At 31.4% G+C, this 15788-nt stretch overlaps 1 protein-coding gene across 2 annotated transcripts in view; it reads right to left on the bottom strand.

The window, feature by feature from the left end:
• DPYD (dihydropyrimidine dehydrogenase) overlaps nucleotides 1–15788 on the bottom strand; it is a 794994-nt gene that overhangs the window by 684054 nt on the left and 95152 nt on the right. For both annotated transcript variants that reach the window (XM_078072719.1, XM_036111511.2), the window contains exon 3: nucleotides 12660–12742. In XM_078072719.1, coding sequence (XP_077928845.1) covers nucleotides 12660–12742 — 83 coding nt within the window. The remainder of the gene's footprint in view (nucleotides 1–12659; nucleotides 12743–15788) is intronic.

Raw genomic sequence — 15788 nt, 5'->3', positions numbered from 1 at the left:
GGGGGGAAAATATGACAATGACAAATATAATACCAGTAAGTAATTTAACCTTATTGTAAATCATTTTTCTTTCCCATCTTAAAAAATAATAATGAAAATAAAAAGATTTTTCTAAAGTCTCCTGAAAGATAGAGGAAGATATTGGCAAGATGATTGGTCTGTAAACAGCACTGATATCCATTAAAAGTATTACTTCTGTAGTCCAATGACAAACACCCATTTGCACTAAAACTTGATGAAAGTTGATATTATGGAAGATTTCAAAATAAAATGACTATTATTTCTTCTATTTGCATTCCAAAATAATGGCCCTTAAAATGGGAGAGAACTGTAGGGCTAAAAGTTAGGAAATGTACTAAATTAAACTAATTTTCTTAGGAGGTTCTTTGGAAAACATTTGGATGACTGAAATTTAAACATCAAGAGCATTTTTTAAAAAGACCTCAGAGTATCCCATATGGCATCTCATTTAATACTAAAAAAAGTTATTTGTGGACTAGAAGAAAATCAATTATTTATAATTCACAGATCTATAGATTGGTTAAATTTTTGAAATGAAGGCAGTTCCTTTGATGGTTCCATGGGTATAAAACTTTATAAAGGAGTTAAAATAATGGCTCATGGAACATATCACAATATTTTCCAATCAATATCAGATATCATGTATGTAACTTTAGTAGATGCCATGATTCTTCACACATTTATAAGAATAATTAACAAACTAAGATATCACAGTGTTGTATTTTTATAGGTACCACACTGTGGCAAACTAGTGCCAAAATGAAGAGTAACATTATACTGTTTCATAATGTAGATGGTTCTTCAGTGGTTAGTCCACATTTTAACTCTAAACCATAAACACAACAAATTAATTTTAATTGATTCAGTGGCACTGACACCAAGACCTCATATTGGTTGCATGTTGGTGATTTTACAATTGCAATTGGTGATTTATCTGTGAATTATGCTTGTTTACTTGAATGAGTAATCTAGGAAGTGCAACTTCTTCAATTTCAAGGAATAGCCCAGAAACTGGGAAATAATGACACTCAGTAAATGTTCTATAGTCATCTTTGTTAATAAAATTGGAAGAGCTTCGTACTATTTCTCAGTATTAATCTATCAGAGACAATCACAAATTCGTTAACGTATTTACCAAATTGTTTTTTGAAATTTATTTTATTTTATTTATTTTTTTGAGAGAGATAGCATGAGTAGAGAGAGGGAGAAGCAGACTCCCTGCTGGGCAGGGAGCCCAATGCGGGGCTCGATCCCACCACCCTGAGATCATGACCTGAGCCAAAGGCAGACACTTAACTGACTGAGCCACCCAGGCGCACCTGAAATTTATTTTAATTGATTTACGTCAAGTCTGCTCTTAACCAGAGGTCAATAAACTATGACCCATGGGACAAATCCACCTGGCTGCTTGTTTCTGTAACATTTTATTAGAACACAGCCACACCAATGCAGCCACACATATTAGTTCACATATTGTCTATGTGTCTGGTTTTGCACTACATCAGCGTAACTGAATAACAACAACAGAGACTGTATGTACCAGAAAGTGGAAAGTATTTACTATATGGACATTTATGTAGAAGTTTGCTTCTTCTTTTTTTAAAAAAAATATTTTGTTTATTTCTTTGAGAGAAGGAGAGCATGAGCAGGGGGGAGGGGCAGAGGGAGAGGAAGAGAGAAATCTCAAGCAGACCCCCTGCTGAGCGCAGAGCCTGCCATGGGGCTCCATCCCAGGACCCTGAGATCACGACCTGAGCTGAAACCAAGAGTCAGAGGCTTAACCGACTGAGTCACCTGGGTGCCCCACAAGTGTGCTTATTTCTATTTTAGACTATCGAATTGCCATGCTTTGTTATTTGTCAACTGAAGTAACAAAGTCAGAAAAAAGTCTAACTTACTATCTTCACCAATTATCAGAATAAGACACTTTTTCCCTTCCCCAAAGATTAATAAACCCAAACACTCCCAATGGCTGTAATTCAGTATATATCATAATAACCTGTACAAATACTAGATAAGAAAAGGTATTAATTTTCTGTTAAAAGTTAATGTGCTGATAATTGAGAAATGAGAAATAGCATAACTAAACTACAATGTATATCTTCCAGAAGAGAAGACTATTACAGAAAAAGAAATAGAATCAGTTATTATTTTATAGTACATGTGGAATAAACCCAAGCTAATTAGAATGGGCAATAACAAAAGATGCCAATGTGTTATGAACAATAATGTATTATCTATAAACCCATTCTATTATTCTTCTTAAGTTGTAGAAAATGCCAAGCATAATTACAAAATATGTATTCAAAACATGTAAACCACTAATTTTCCACTTGTAAAAGCCTGATTCAAAAAGCAATTTACTTTATGGTTTACTTAAGCTTTGCAACTACATTAAAATATGATAGTATATACACAACAGCTTGTTAACAAGATTATCATAACATTAAAATCATAATGTGGCACTTCAATTATGGATACTTAAAATTAAAGCTAATCCTCACAGTACCAATTTTTATCTCCTAAATAATTTTAGCTATTAGCTGCTCATTCAAAGTCTGTATCTAAAATGATAAGCATTCTAGAGTAAGACTTAGCTCTGCACTTTTCCTTGGTAGCAAAACAAAAGCTGTATCCCTTCCTTTCTAGTCTTTAATACACAGTCTTAAGCTACTAAGGGGAAAATGCAATTTTTTTTGTTAGCATGGCTAAATTCTATTTATGTATACTGCTGTTAATTTGTTGTTTTAAATATAAACATCCACTTTACCAGTGATTCATATTTTCTTTTCTGGCTTTATCATTCTAAAGTTACTGAGTTGTCATAAAATGGTAGTTACAATTTTAAATACTCCTTTTAAATACTTCTATAAATACTCCTTTTAAATAGTGTCTAGTACATAGTAGGCACCAGGTTAAATGAACAAATGTTTAGACTAATGAATATGATAATGCATTTTATAAATATATAATTAAATTAACCTATGCCTGATTTCATCTGTGCTGTTGTTTCAAAAAATTTTATCATTGATAAGTACATGATCAATATTTCTCATATTCAAGTTCTAATTAAAATTCAAAGTAGAGAAAAAGATTTGTAAATCAACATAGTTCCAAATTCATATATACCAATCACTACCAAATCCATAAATAATTCAGAAGTATTAATGCTAAGCATATATTTAATTTTATTAATAAACATTACTGAGAATTAATACAGGACTTCCCTCCTATTTGCCATGAATAGTGAAAAATTAAAATATCTTTGGTCCATCCAAAATTAAATGACAAATCTTGCTTTCATTTGCCCCTGAAGTGAATGAAAATAACATCCGTAATTTATACTGTAAATAGATGATACCAAACATATGTTTGTGTGTACCCATATGTATACGTGTATAAAATATGTGTATGTATATATACATATATTCATATTACACAAATTGCATAAACTTAATTACATAGAATATATAATCAAATGCAATTAATTTCATATATTTTTAGGTAATTAATCATTTCCCTAATACCTAACCTACATTTTCTAAGCTGTATTCCAGTACTATTTATTACAGTAGTCATATCATCATTATCTAGAAAAAGTGATAGCATAATTTTGTGTCTAGATTCCACAAAATCTTAAGATATTCAGCTTGGTCACCACACGCATATGTTAGATGACCAAATGCAGGAACCTACTGTGGGTATGGTGGAATATGTGCCTCTTTATAAAAGAAATGATAAAGACAAAATATTCTCCTCTGCATAGAAGAGGACACTCTTGTAATTTGCTGACGTGGTGGGGGGGAGGGGTAACTTTCTAGAGAGATACTTGCTGATCCCTTTAGTGAAAGAAGACTTGGAGAAATATAATTATGAAGGATCAAGAAATCTGATTAAAATAGAAAACTAACACATTGCTTCTGAATCTAATCTCACAGGTCAAACTTTTCATATAGTTAGAAAACAAACACAGATACACACATATACATGGTATTTATGATTATAATGTCTATTTTTGAAAACTTTGAAAGCAAAAAAATATGTATGAAATGTTAAGCCATCTGTAATCATTGACGGCATTATATAACACATCCAGATTTTTGAAAAAAAATGTATTTACTTTCCATACTATTTAACAATCTGATGATTTTACTAGAAGTATTTTGTTAATACTTCCTCATCTTATATTTTACTTCAATGACATTTCAAATTTTTTCATGCCTTACATTCATTTTTTAAATTATCCAACTCACTATTCATAAATACTTAGGTTGTCTTCTCCTCCCCTTTTCCTTTTTTTACTATTATAAAAGAATTTCATTGAACCCTCTTGTACATAAGTCTTTGTAATCCTAATAGATACGTCTAAAAAGCATAGGATCTCCAAATTCAAAATACTATCATACTGCAAGATTTCCCTGACTGGGAAGGGAAGATTTAGACAGAGAGAGAGATAGAGATAGAAAGTACACAATTACATATACAACCACACACATTTACACATACATAACATATGCATACACACAAATTCACCTACAAAAATAAGATTAAGTAGGATAATGTTAATATTCTTATCTTCAAGTCTTATTCAGATAGACAAAACTACATAGAAACAGTTTTTACTCCAGTTCATGTAGAACTACCACTTAAAGAAATACCAGTGTAGTTTATCCATTATGCTTAGGAAGGGATGCAATCTTAATATAACTAAAAACATTATTATAACAATAAGCAGCTAGGTACCAGGAGTAACACAACCCTTAGATCAGTTGGTAAACAGTCCCATTACCACTGGATATTAACAGAGAAGTGAAATTAAAGATGTACTTTTTAGACTAACACGTCTAGAAGAGAATAAGTGGAAAATACCTCTTTTAAATGTCTCTGAATCTCTCCTTAAGACCTGAGTCTTTAATGAAAAGTTTAGATTGTTATTTGTATTTCTTCCACCTCTCGAAGTCTAATGAGTCTAAAGTAAAGAAACAAGCACATTAAAGCAATGTTAACCTTTTGACTTAAATAATATTTAGAATGTGGTTGTATCTCTTAAAACTATTTTCCAAGCCTATATAGTTATACTTTGTTTAACTCTGTATAAAATGGCTGTGTTTATGGCACACCTACAATTACTATTACACACACCAGAAAAAAAGCCAGAAACATAAACTGTGCAACTCAACATCACCATCTAGTGACAGAATTCCTAACACGTGACGAAGCCAAGCAAAAAGGAGGAATAAATTTCATGTATGTCCTGGAAGTTCATCTCCATAATAATAATCTAAATATAACAGGTGTCACTGAATGGGTTTGGTTGGCTCTGCAATTAAAATACTAATCCCTGATTAGCAATGTTCATATTCCAAAAATGTAATTTATATTCTTGCCATAGAAGTATAACCATAAATCTGACCAATCTATATTTTTATGTATTAATTTACATCATTGTCTAAAACTTTCATATCACATTTTTACTTTTTGATCTTAATGAACTATATGTACCATTTCTTTTTCAGAATTTGACACTCCCTTTTCTCAAGTTATTCAATTGAATTACCTTCCAATTTCATATATGTACTAAACATATCCCACTATTGCCTCTGGAACTGAAAGGGGGACAGAGAGACATGATGTTAAAAAGGTTCCACGTTAACCCTTGATGTTTAGAATTTATTACAGGGTCTAAGACAGGTGCAAAATATGATAATACAGAAATCAAATCACTTTGGCATGATAAGAAGGTTGAACTGGTAGCGATAAGGAGAAAATATGACGAAAAGAAGTTGTGAATTTTACCTCTAAATTCACTAGTATCTTACAGTAAAGATTTACCCCAGAGATGCATTTTTTCCTGTCTTTAAAATGTTTTTTTCTTATGTCATGATGTTTAGAAATCCTGTACAATATTTCTACACAGCTATGGAACTACATAAACTCTGTGTAACTTAGACAAGAAATATTCCCTCTGGTATTCTACATTCTAAGGCTACACTGAAGTTTTCCAGTCAATTCCATTATGTGTGACATATCTAACTCTTTTAAATAATCACTATAACACCATTAAATGCTTACTAATGTTTCATAAATTACAAAGCATCCTCTCCTACATTATTGTTGTTTTTCATATCAATCCTATTAAGTTTTTAATCCTAGTTTACAAAAAAGTAAGACTAAAAAAGATTAATTTATCTAAAATCACAGTTGGAGTCTAAAATCTGATTTTTACCACTTATCCTAGTATTCATATTTTATTCTTTCCATTTCTCCATTTCTTACTTCATTATTTTTCAAATCATTCATAATATGCTTCCATTATAGAAAATTTAGAACAGAAAATTATAAGCCTGAAAAAAGTATCTGTTCGCCCATCGCCTAGATATCATAGCTATTTTACTATATTTTAATCTCATCTTCTTTCTCTGCATTCTTTATATTCAGTGGAGATAATGTTCTACATGCAATTTTGTTTCCTGGCATTTTTCAGTGAACATTTTAATGTGAGGATTCGTGTGTTACTAAAAAACACTGTGGTGAAGATCATTTTAATATCCAGATAGAATTAAATATGCCACAATTTACCATTATGTGTGTGTGTGTAAAATATCATACATGTTAAATATATATTTTCTAAATATATTTAAGTTTATCTATCTATATATAAATATAAAATCATATGCATATATATAAATATAAGTCATATGTATTGCATATATAGTACTCATCTCCTTATTTCCTTAATAGTAGATGACTAGGTTCTATTCAATTTGTTTGCTGTTATATTCTAATAATTTGAGAAACAGATTCAGGTTGTCCATAATTTTTAAGTCTTCTGCATAATCTATTTCAGGAAGTTAAATTAATATGGAAAGGGTATGTTTGCTTTAAGGCTCTTTGTACTTATTGGTGCAATCCTTTCCTTAAATGCAGCAATCATTTCCACTCTTCTTGAGGTCTGAGAATGAGAAATGGGTGTCTTGCCACTCCATTGCTAGGGCTCAAAAATCTCCCCACTGAACTGCAGTAACGTCAGTAATCAAGAAATTAGTACACTTTTTATATAACTTATATTTTGTTGGCTGTTACAGTTGAATATTTTCAAAGATTTCTTAATCATACTTTGCCAATTATCCACTGAGCTCCTAATCTTTTTGAATCTCTTAAACACACAGCAATATAGTACCCTGCTGTTGTCTTTTAATTTCATGATTTCTTTCCACATACAGAAGCTTTTTTAATGCAAAGCTTACTGATTTCTTCAGCTACTTTTTAGCTTATCATCTCTTTCCCCATCCAAACCTCAAAAAAAAAAAAAAAGTCACTTCCATATCTAGTGGACTTTGGCTGTTTCATTTATTTCATTTAGCTCTTTAATATACATGAAACATCCTTTAGCATCTGTGAGATGAAAATATAAAGTGATTTCTTTTTTCCAAATAACAAAACAACTGCCTCTTATACCACCTATTGAGTGATTCAACATGTCCTCGATGATTTGGGGTACCTTAAAATATAATAAATTTAAGGATTGTCCATCGCAACCACCAACTAGTTATGGGTAATACATAGAAAACCTCAGAAGTTTCCATCTTTATCTTAAATCTGACCACATTACTAAATTCTTTTATTAATTCCTAGAGCATGATTATTTTTAATACTCCTAGAGAATAATAGTCACTTACCTCCTCCATACCACGTCGTTGTTAATTTTGGTTTTACAACCATTACTATGTTACAAATCTACCCTTTACTCTTCATTTTTTGAGAGAGCCAGTGTATGATGTATATGTGTGATGTGTGTGAACATGGTTTGGCCTTACCCTAGCCACTCACTCCACTGATGAGAATCCCATTAGTGACAGATGGATGAACGTCATGTTAGCAACTCAAACATATCCCTGTAGGGTGATGCTGTCCAAATCACAGCCTCTAACTGCATACAACTATTTACATTTAGATTAATAAAAGTTAAATAAAATCAAATATTCAGTTCTTCAGTTACAGTAGCCATAATTAAGGTGCCTAGTAGCCATGGGTGGCCAGTGGCAATCATGCTAAAAAAACACATAGAATATTTCTACTAAAGACAGTTCTACTCCAGTTCACAGAAAGTTCTACTGGGCACTACTGATCTAGATATCTCCAGGAGCCACAGAACACTGCCCAGGAATGCCACCCACCCTTTTCTTCTCAGGCACACCATTTTACAGTTCCAGCTTACTCTGTTGGAGAAAGTTATTTATAATTTTTAAATCTCAAAATATGTTTCTTTGTGACACACATTTTCCTAAGCCCAATATTTTCTTAGGCATCTGGTTAACTCTCCTCCTTTCTGATTTGATGTCCTATTCTTGGAAATCTCATCCTTTCCTATGGCTACAAAAATCAAAATACTTAACAAGTCCCAAATGTGCAGATCAACCCCCAGTATTTTTCCTGAGTTGTAGAATTATATTTTTCCTCTCCTTATTGCAAATTTACATATGAGTTTGCCGTAGCTATCTCAAATTGATCTGAAAACCTACTCTTCCTTAATCCTTTTTTTCTCTCCCTATATTAATATATATCCAAATATTCAAAATAAAAACATTTGACTTCCCTTACTGATTCTCCTTCTTATCTTTATCTTTATCAAGAATTCAACAAATAATTACTGAGCACCTACTCTATGCTAATACTACAGTGAGGCTAAGAATACAAACAAGGGCAAAATAGCAATCCTCCTACTCTCATGGAATCTACTATCTAGTTGCGCACACAAATAAGTTAGAATTTATTCAAAAAGGGTAAGGATACTTTAAAAGGTTTTAAACAGAGTAGCACAGATTAAATCAGGGTTATGAGTTACTGAAGCTAAGCCACAAAGTCTCATCAGATCTACATTCTAAATATTTCTATATTTCTCAACCATATGCCCCTGCTTTGTTGATCTCAATACCCTTCCACCTTTATCTTAGTGAGGTCACTGATTTCTCTAGGTCTCTCATCCTCTCCACGGCACCCTCTGCTGCAAAAACAAACTTTTTAATTATTTTTTTCCCATTCTAGGATTAGCTAAAACCTATTCAGATATCTGTTTTTTCAGCCAGTACATTCCAGAGTAGGTTGTAGCCCCTTGTGTTTTAAGATAGCTGGCTACAAGTCCTCATATGTGCAGAGGGAAGCAAAGGAGGGGTCTAAAATGATTCATGAGCTGGGATACTGAGAAAAGGATATGTTCAAGACTGCATGGCAAAGACTGGCCATGAAGAGATATTGGATGAGACGACAGAGAATTGAGCAAGAACAGAATCCTCTTTCCTATTCTACATTCATAAAAATAGTAGAACTTTAATAAACAGGGAGGGATATCCAACTTGGTGACAGTGCCCAAACACAGCACTCAGAAAATGTCAATCTTCAGATTCAGTCCACTTCTGTTCTAGCTTCTACAGGCTAGACATGCTTAAGACAAGAACACCACTGTGGGTGTCCAGAGCCACCCAAGGGCTGTTACAGAGGCTAAGCTTCTGAGAGAAAAGAATGTTCCCATAGCTGAGCTAGGCCATATCCATGGACCAACAAAAGCTACCACAGAATTTTGGAAACCAAAGAAAGGACTCAAGACTGGGGCCTTGAGTCTTTACACCAAGCATTTGATTTTTATACCTGTCTCCTCCACTAGACTATTAGCTCCTTGAGGGCAGGAACTGTCTCTTACTCATTTGTATATTCCCGTCACCTGGTATATTACAAAAGCCCAATAAATATTTATTAAATAAATGAAAGACTGTATCTATCCCTACATTGTAACTTCTTCCCCATTAGAATTCTACAAAATTCCAATTTTTATATTTAATCCTGTTACTCCACTTCCTTAAAAACATGACTTCCTGAAATAATTGACATTCTTTATCATGGCAAGCTAGTTCTAGGTAACTGGCCTCCAGAATATGGTAACGAACACATTTCCAGTCAGCCTCCTAAGGTCAGCCCCAATGCTGAGGTTTTCACCAAATTATTCATATGTTTCCCACTGCCCCTTCTAGCACCCTGAGCTTCTGAATTGCTCCCATCATCTTTGCCAACTTCGTACTGCTTCATTTCCACCCAAGGATTCTTGACATATAAGGAGAGATGTTACTGATTCAAACATTCTGCCTATGTAAGTTTTATGGGGAAACATATGTTCAAAAGAGCTTGAAAAAAATGTGCTTTACATCAGCTACTAACTGTTCCCAAAAATACACCTTGTACCTGCAGGCCTCTCTGACTGCTCAACTCTATTCCCTCTACCTGCAAAACTGGCCATCTTATTGGCCTACATCAAATTTCCTACCCTCTCCATAGTCTTCTTTGATCCAGACACCCTTCATATAAGGCAAAAATTGATCACAGATGAGAGAACAACTAATTTTTGCCCTTTTATGCATTCTCCTCTTAGTCACAGAGCATCACGACTTTTTTCCCACGCTTCTATAATCTCACATATAAAAGAATGAGCTCCTGCTACATTCCCTAAAGGTGAAAAACAAAAGTGGCAGGCCCATAGTACACTAAATTGTTGAATACTTTGGTTACTAAATTATTTGTGTTTAGTGAATCTAAACACTATGAATATGTGTGTATGTGTAAAAAATGCAGCTTATGTAAACAAAGTACATTATACAGCCATATAATTAAAAGCTGATTTAAATTATCTAGAATACTGCTTTATCTGATAGCATGAGTGACTGACAGGTTACTCCAACCAGGTAATACTTGTTTTTCTTATTAGTTCACCTCTACTTGTTAAAAAGCAGAATATCCTGGTGTTTTCTAAAATGGTAAGTATTACAAATTTGGCAGAATAATCTCTTCATACACAGTTCTCCCATAACTCAGTTTAGTTTTCCTTAATAACAAATTTTCTATACTAATTACATGTCCTTTCCTTGTTCATTATATTTCCCTCAGTCACATCCATTTTCATTCACATTGCCCCTTTGTAATTCCTTCTATGTTTTAGGCCTTCACTTCTTTTATTCAAAGCTTCAGAGCTGGCATTCTCTTTGTCTTCCTGTGTGTCTATGTGTTTACTTCAAACTGAATAGATACAAAAAATACAGAGAATAACTGTAGTTTTCTAGATAAATATTAGTGTGCACACTTAATATATTCAAAATTATTGTAATAAGCATGTACAAAAATGATGTCTTCAACTTACAACTGTGGTAGTTTTAGATACAGGATAAAGACTATATTGAAAAACAGGAGTTCATTCATAAATTCTGCATTGGCTTTTTCCACAATATATTTTATACCTTATTTTTAATTTATTACTATTTTTTAAAAACTAACTTGCTGTGAATGTCTGATTGCATTTTATAGGAGCAAAGTCTCTATTGTATACTCAGTTCTATTTTTCCCTCTTTTTTTATTAGTGAAGATGTTAACAATAAAATAGGCTCACTTGCTCCAGCTGGTAATTTCTCAGTACTAGTAATATATTATTCCTCTTTTTGTGACATCATAATCATCTATACAGAAGTACCATGTATCTTTGTGTAGAAGCTACTGTTTCCATTAAATTTAATTACCTCCCCCTGTGGTTTTAAATAGAAGTGGCTTCAAAATGAGGGCAGCTTCTATTAAATTTAATTACTTTCCCCTGCTGCTTGCATGGTAAAAGGAAGGTTACTAAATGAGAGCAGCTTCTAAACTAAAGTATATGGTAACTGTGTGCTAGCAATAACAAAATTGTACCCAAGCTACCCTTCTAGGAAGCCTCATAGGTTTATACTTTCTCTTATTTTTAAAATATTTTTAACCTTAAGATGCTTAAAAAAATAACATTGATAGAAGGATATATATTTTAAAAATCAATTGTAGTTTCATAGGCTAAATAGAGGTAAATATACTATTTCTGTACAAATATATTAGAAATTATCTCACTGAAATGTTCAGCTCAAAACTTCTAAAATCAATCTCATTTGTTGTTTTCTAGCTCTAAGGATGATGAGTTTTATTTCTCACACATTTTTAATGTCTAGTAAAAGATGGGTTTAAAGACGGCTTCCTAAAAGTTATTAAAAAGGTATCAAGTTTGGGGAGATTTCAGAGAAATATTTAGAAATAGTAATGTTAAGAAGTGAAAAAAGAAAAAAAAAACATCAATCTCATTATATTTGAAAAAAGTTAATCCATACGCTCTATAAAAGTGTGAAAATGTAAATCAGTTTAAAAACACTGATATAATCCTATAAAATCTAACAGAATATGAAATTTTAAGTACCTCTTTTTAAATTAAATATTAATTAGGAGAAAATACTACTCAGTTTAACCACGATTGTACTGTTTATTTTTTTTTTATATTCAGGCAGAATTTAGATGAACAATATTTCCATTCAATCACACAGTTTAGTATAAATATAAAACAAGACACCCCTTAAGCATTTTAAGTAACAAATTAAACATTTACATTTTTTACTGTGCACTGAGGCTTAACATTTATGCAGCTTCAAAACCAAAGTACAGCCTCAAGGGAAGTCTCTCCACTGACAAATTAATACCTTAGAGAACAGAGCTGAATGGTGGCAATGAACTCATTTGTTCCCCCAATAATGAAGAATGACTTTTTCTTTACCACATCTGTGACTGTTGCCATGGTGACCCAGACTTACCTCATTGCTTCTCGGAGAGCTCCTCGCTCACCAAGAGTCGTGTGCTTGATGTCATCAAAATTATTCTCCAGCTTCTCGCATTTCTACAACATATTAAAAAAAACGCATTAATCCTCCAACATCCTGAGATAAAATTATATCTATGCAATTATGTAAAAATATAATTGATTATATTGATTATGGACTCATGAAAAATATGCACACCACTTTAATTGGGTAGGATTCATTAAAATTGACAGTATGAATTCAACAGTAACAAAATAAAAATGTCTTATGATACAGCTATCACAGAAGTCTTTTTATTAATTTTTAAAATGGGGTAAATACAATAAATTAATTTTATACAAAATTAGTACAACTTCTAAAGCTTTGAAAAGGTTTAAAAATTAGTTCTCTAAAATAATCTCAAGTATATGAAAACCAATTTGAAATCAAAAGAGAAAGTCAATAAAAGTAAGTTTCAAATCATAATAAACTATATGGGATAAATAACTAGTTCTAAAAAAATTAGCAGTTACTGACATGGAAAGATACAGCCCAGGTATAATTATAAAAGTTCCAACATTTGCAACCAAAATTTGAGAATAAGATCTTTAAATAACAATTGTATATATGATATTTATAAATATATGTATACAGATATGTTTAAAAATAAATATATATTTTATATATAGATATGTTTAAAAATAAGTAAGTTCAATTCTTAAAATTCAGTGGCATTATACCAGGTTCTTAGCATTACTGGACTGAATTTTCTAACAGTTTTTATCTTTTTTTTTTAATTACACTCTTAACTATATTTTTACATGTAAAATTAACTTAATCTTACATGATCCTAATAAGTTTTGAGAATATAATGTAGTATAGAATTAAATTTTAAACTAAAAATGTATCCATGAATCTTTTGGCATATTAGATTTTATATAGAATTTAGGGGTGTTTAGGTAATAAAATAATTAGATTTAGCTTTTAGCTAATTTAACAAACAAAAACTTTAAATATGAATGTGTTCCTTCCATTGTAAATTACAACTAAGTATGCTGATTTTAGAAAATTACAGAATTTAGATTAATAATTTCTAACATAAAAAAATTAATTTATTTAAAACCTATTGAGATATATAGACCACTATTTTTCTCTTGATTTTTTAAAAATCAGCCAAATTAGGGCAAAGATCCTTTTTAACACACAGTTAACATGTTTTTACACTGAAAATCTTGAAAATTACCAAATATAATATCTAAAACAATTTGAATTCTGAATAACAGTCCTATTTTGGATATATAAATTGCAAATATCCTTTCCTGCTTTATGTCTTATCTTTTCACTTTTTTAGTAGTGTCTTTTCATGAAGAAAATTAATTTTTAATGGGGTCAATTTGTTATCACTAAATTTATGGTTAATAGTTATTGCCTTTTGTGTCCTCTTTAAGAAATCTTTGACTTCTTCAAGGTTATGAATATATTTTCCTATATTTTTTTCATAAAACTTTATTATTTTACATTTCACATTTAGATGTTCAATCCTCTGGGATTGATATTTGTATATGATGTGAGATAGGTAATCAATTAAATCAATACTAATTATTGAGTTATTGAAAGGACCATTTCCCCACTGTAAGTAATCTTTTCCATAAAGTAAGTCACAGTATACATGTGGTCTGTTTCTGGGGTCCATTATGAACCACTACTCAATTTCCTATACTTAGGCTGGTTTCACACTATTTTGATTACTTATACCTATAATAAATAAAGAACTCTTACAAATAAATATAAAAAAGACAAATAGCTCAATAAAAAATAGGGCAAAAGACATATAAACACTATATAAAAGAGAATATCCAAAATTACTAATTAAAAACCAACACACTCAACATTACTAGTCATGAGAAAGATGCAAATTTAAACAAAGGGATTATCATTACACACTGTGAAAATGACTAAAATGTAGATCATACAAACTGCTTTTTTAGTACAGAAAGCAAGTGAAGTACTAGCCAATAGAACTGTAAACTGTTACAACCACTTCGTAAAGCTTTTTGAAGTTCTCTCAAAAGCTGAACTTATGCTTAGGAATATATCCAGAACAAATTTATAAAATGTTCACCTAAATTCATGTACAAAAAATGTTAAAAGTAACATTATTCAAGATAGCCCAAAACTAGAAACAAATCAAATGTAGTAATATGATGGTAAACTATATAGCAATAAGAATGAACACACTATAGCTACATGGAGTGACACAGATAGATTTCAAATACATAATATTGAGCAAAAGATGTGACACACAAAAGAAAAAGAACACACAACAAAATTATTCCACTTATACAAAGTTCAAAAATAGACAAAGCTACAATGTAATCCAAAAATGAAAAAAAAAAAAAACATTTATATGAGAATAAAAAAGAATAAATATTTCTGAATAAGTTAAACAAAAGAAGCATATGACCTGTGCACTGAAAAGCACAACACATCAAGAAAAAAATTAAAAGACAAAAATAAATGGAAGGACATCCCATGTTCATGGATTAGAAGACTTAATATTGTTAAGATGGTGCTATTCCCTAAATTGATCTAAAGATTCAATGAATTCCTGTCAAAATCCCAGCTGACATTTTGTTGCAGATTTTGACAAGCTGATCTTAAGATTCATACAAAAACACAAGGGACCAGAATAATCAAAACATTCTTAAAAACAGAAGTGCAAAGTTGAAGGACTCATACAGGAATTCCTGATTTTAAAACTGACACTAAAACTAAAGTAATCAAGACATTGTGGTACTGGTGTAAGAATGGAAATGTAGGGCAACATACACCCACATAAATATTTGTATACAAAGGTTCATAGCAGCATTATTTATAACAGACAAAAAATAGAAAAAAATTCAAAACTCAAAAAGTCAATAAAATGATAAATGTAGTGTAATGATGTAACAGAATATTATTTGGCCATAAAAAAGTAAATTCTGACACATGCTACAACATAAATGAGCCTTAAAAATATTATGCTAAGTGAAAAAGCCAGATACAAAAGGCCACACTGTATAATGCCATTTCTATAAAACGTTCAGTATAGGGACATCCACAGAGACAGTAAGGAGATTAGTGGTTGCCAAAGACTGAAAAAGT

Source organism: Halichoerus grypus, chromosome 5, assembly GCF_964656455.1.
Source record: "Halichoerus grypus chromosome 5, mHalGry1.hap1.1, whole genome shotgun sequence".
Classification (NCBI taxonomy): domain Eukaryota; kingdom Metazoa; phylum Chordata; class Mammalia; order Carnivora; family Phocidae; genus Halichoerus; species Halichoerus grypus.
This window is presented reverse-complemented; position numbering and strand designations above follow the sequence as displayed.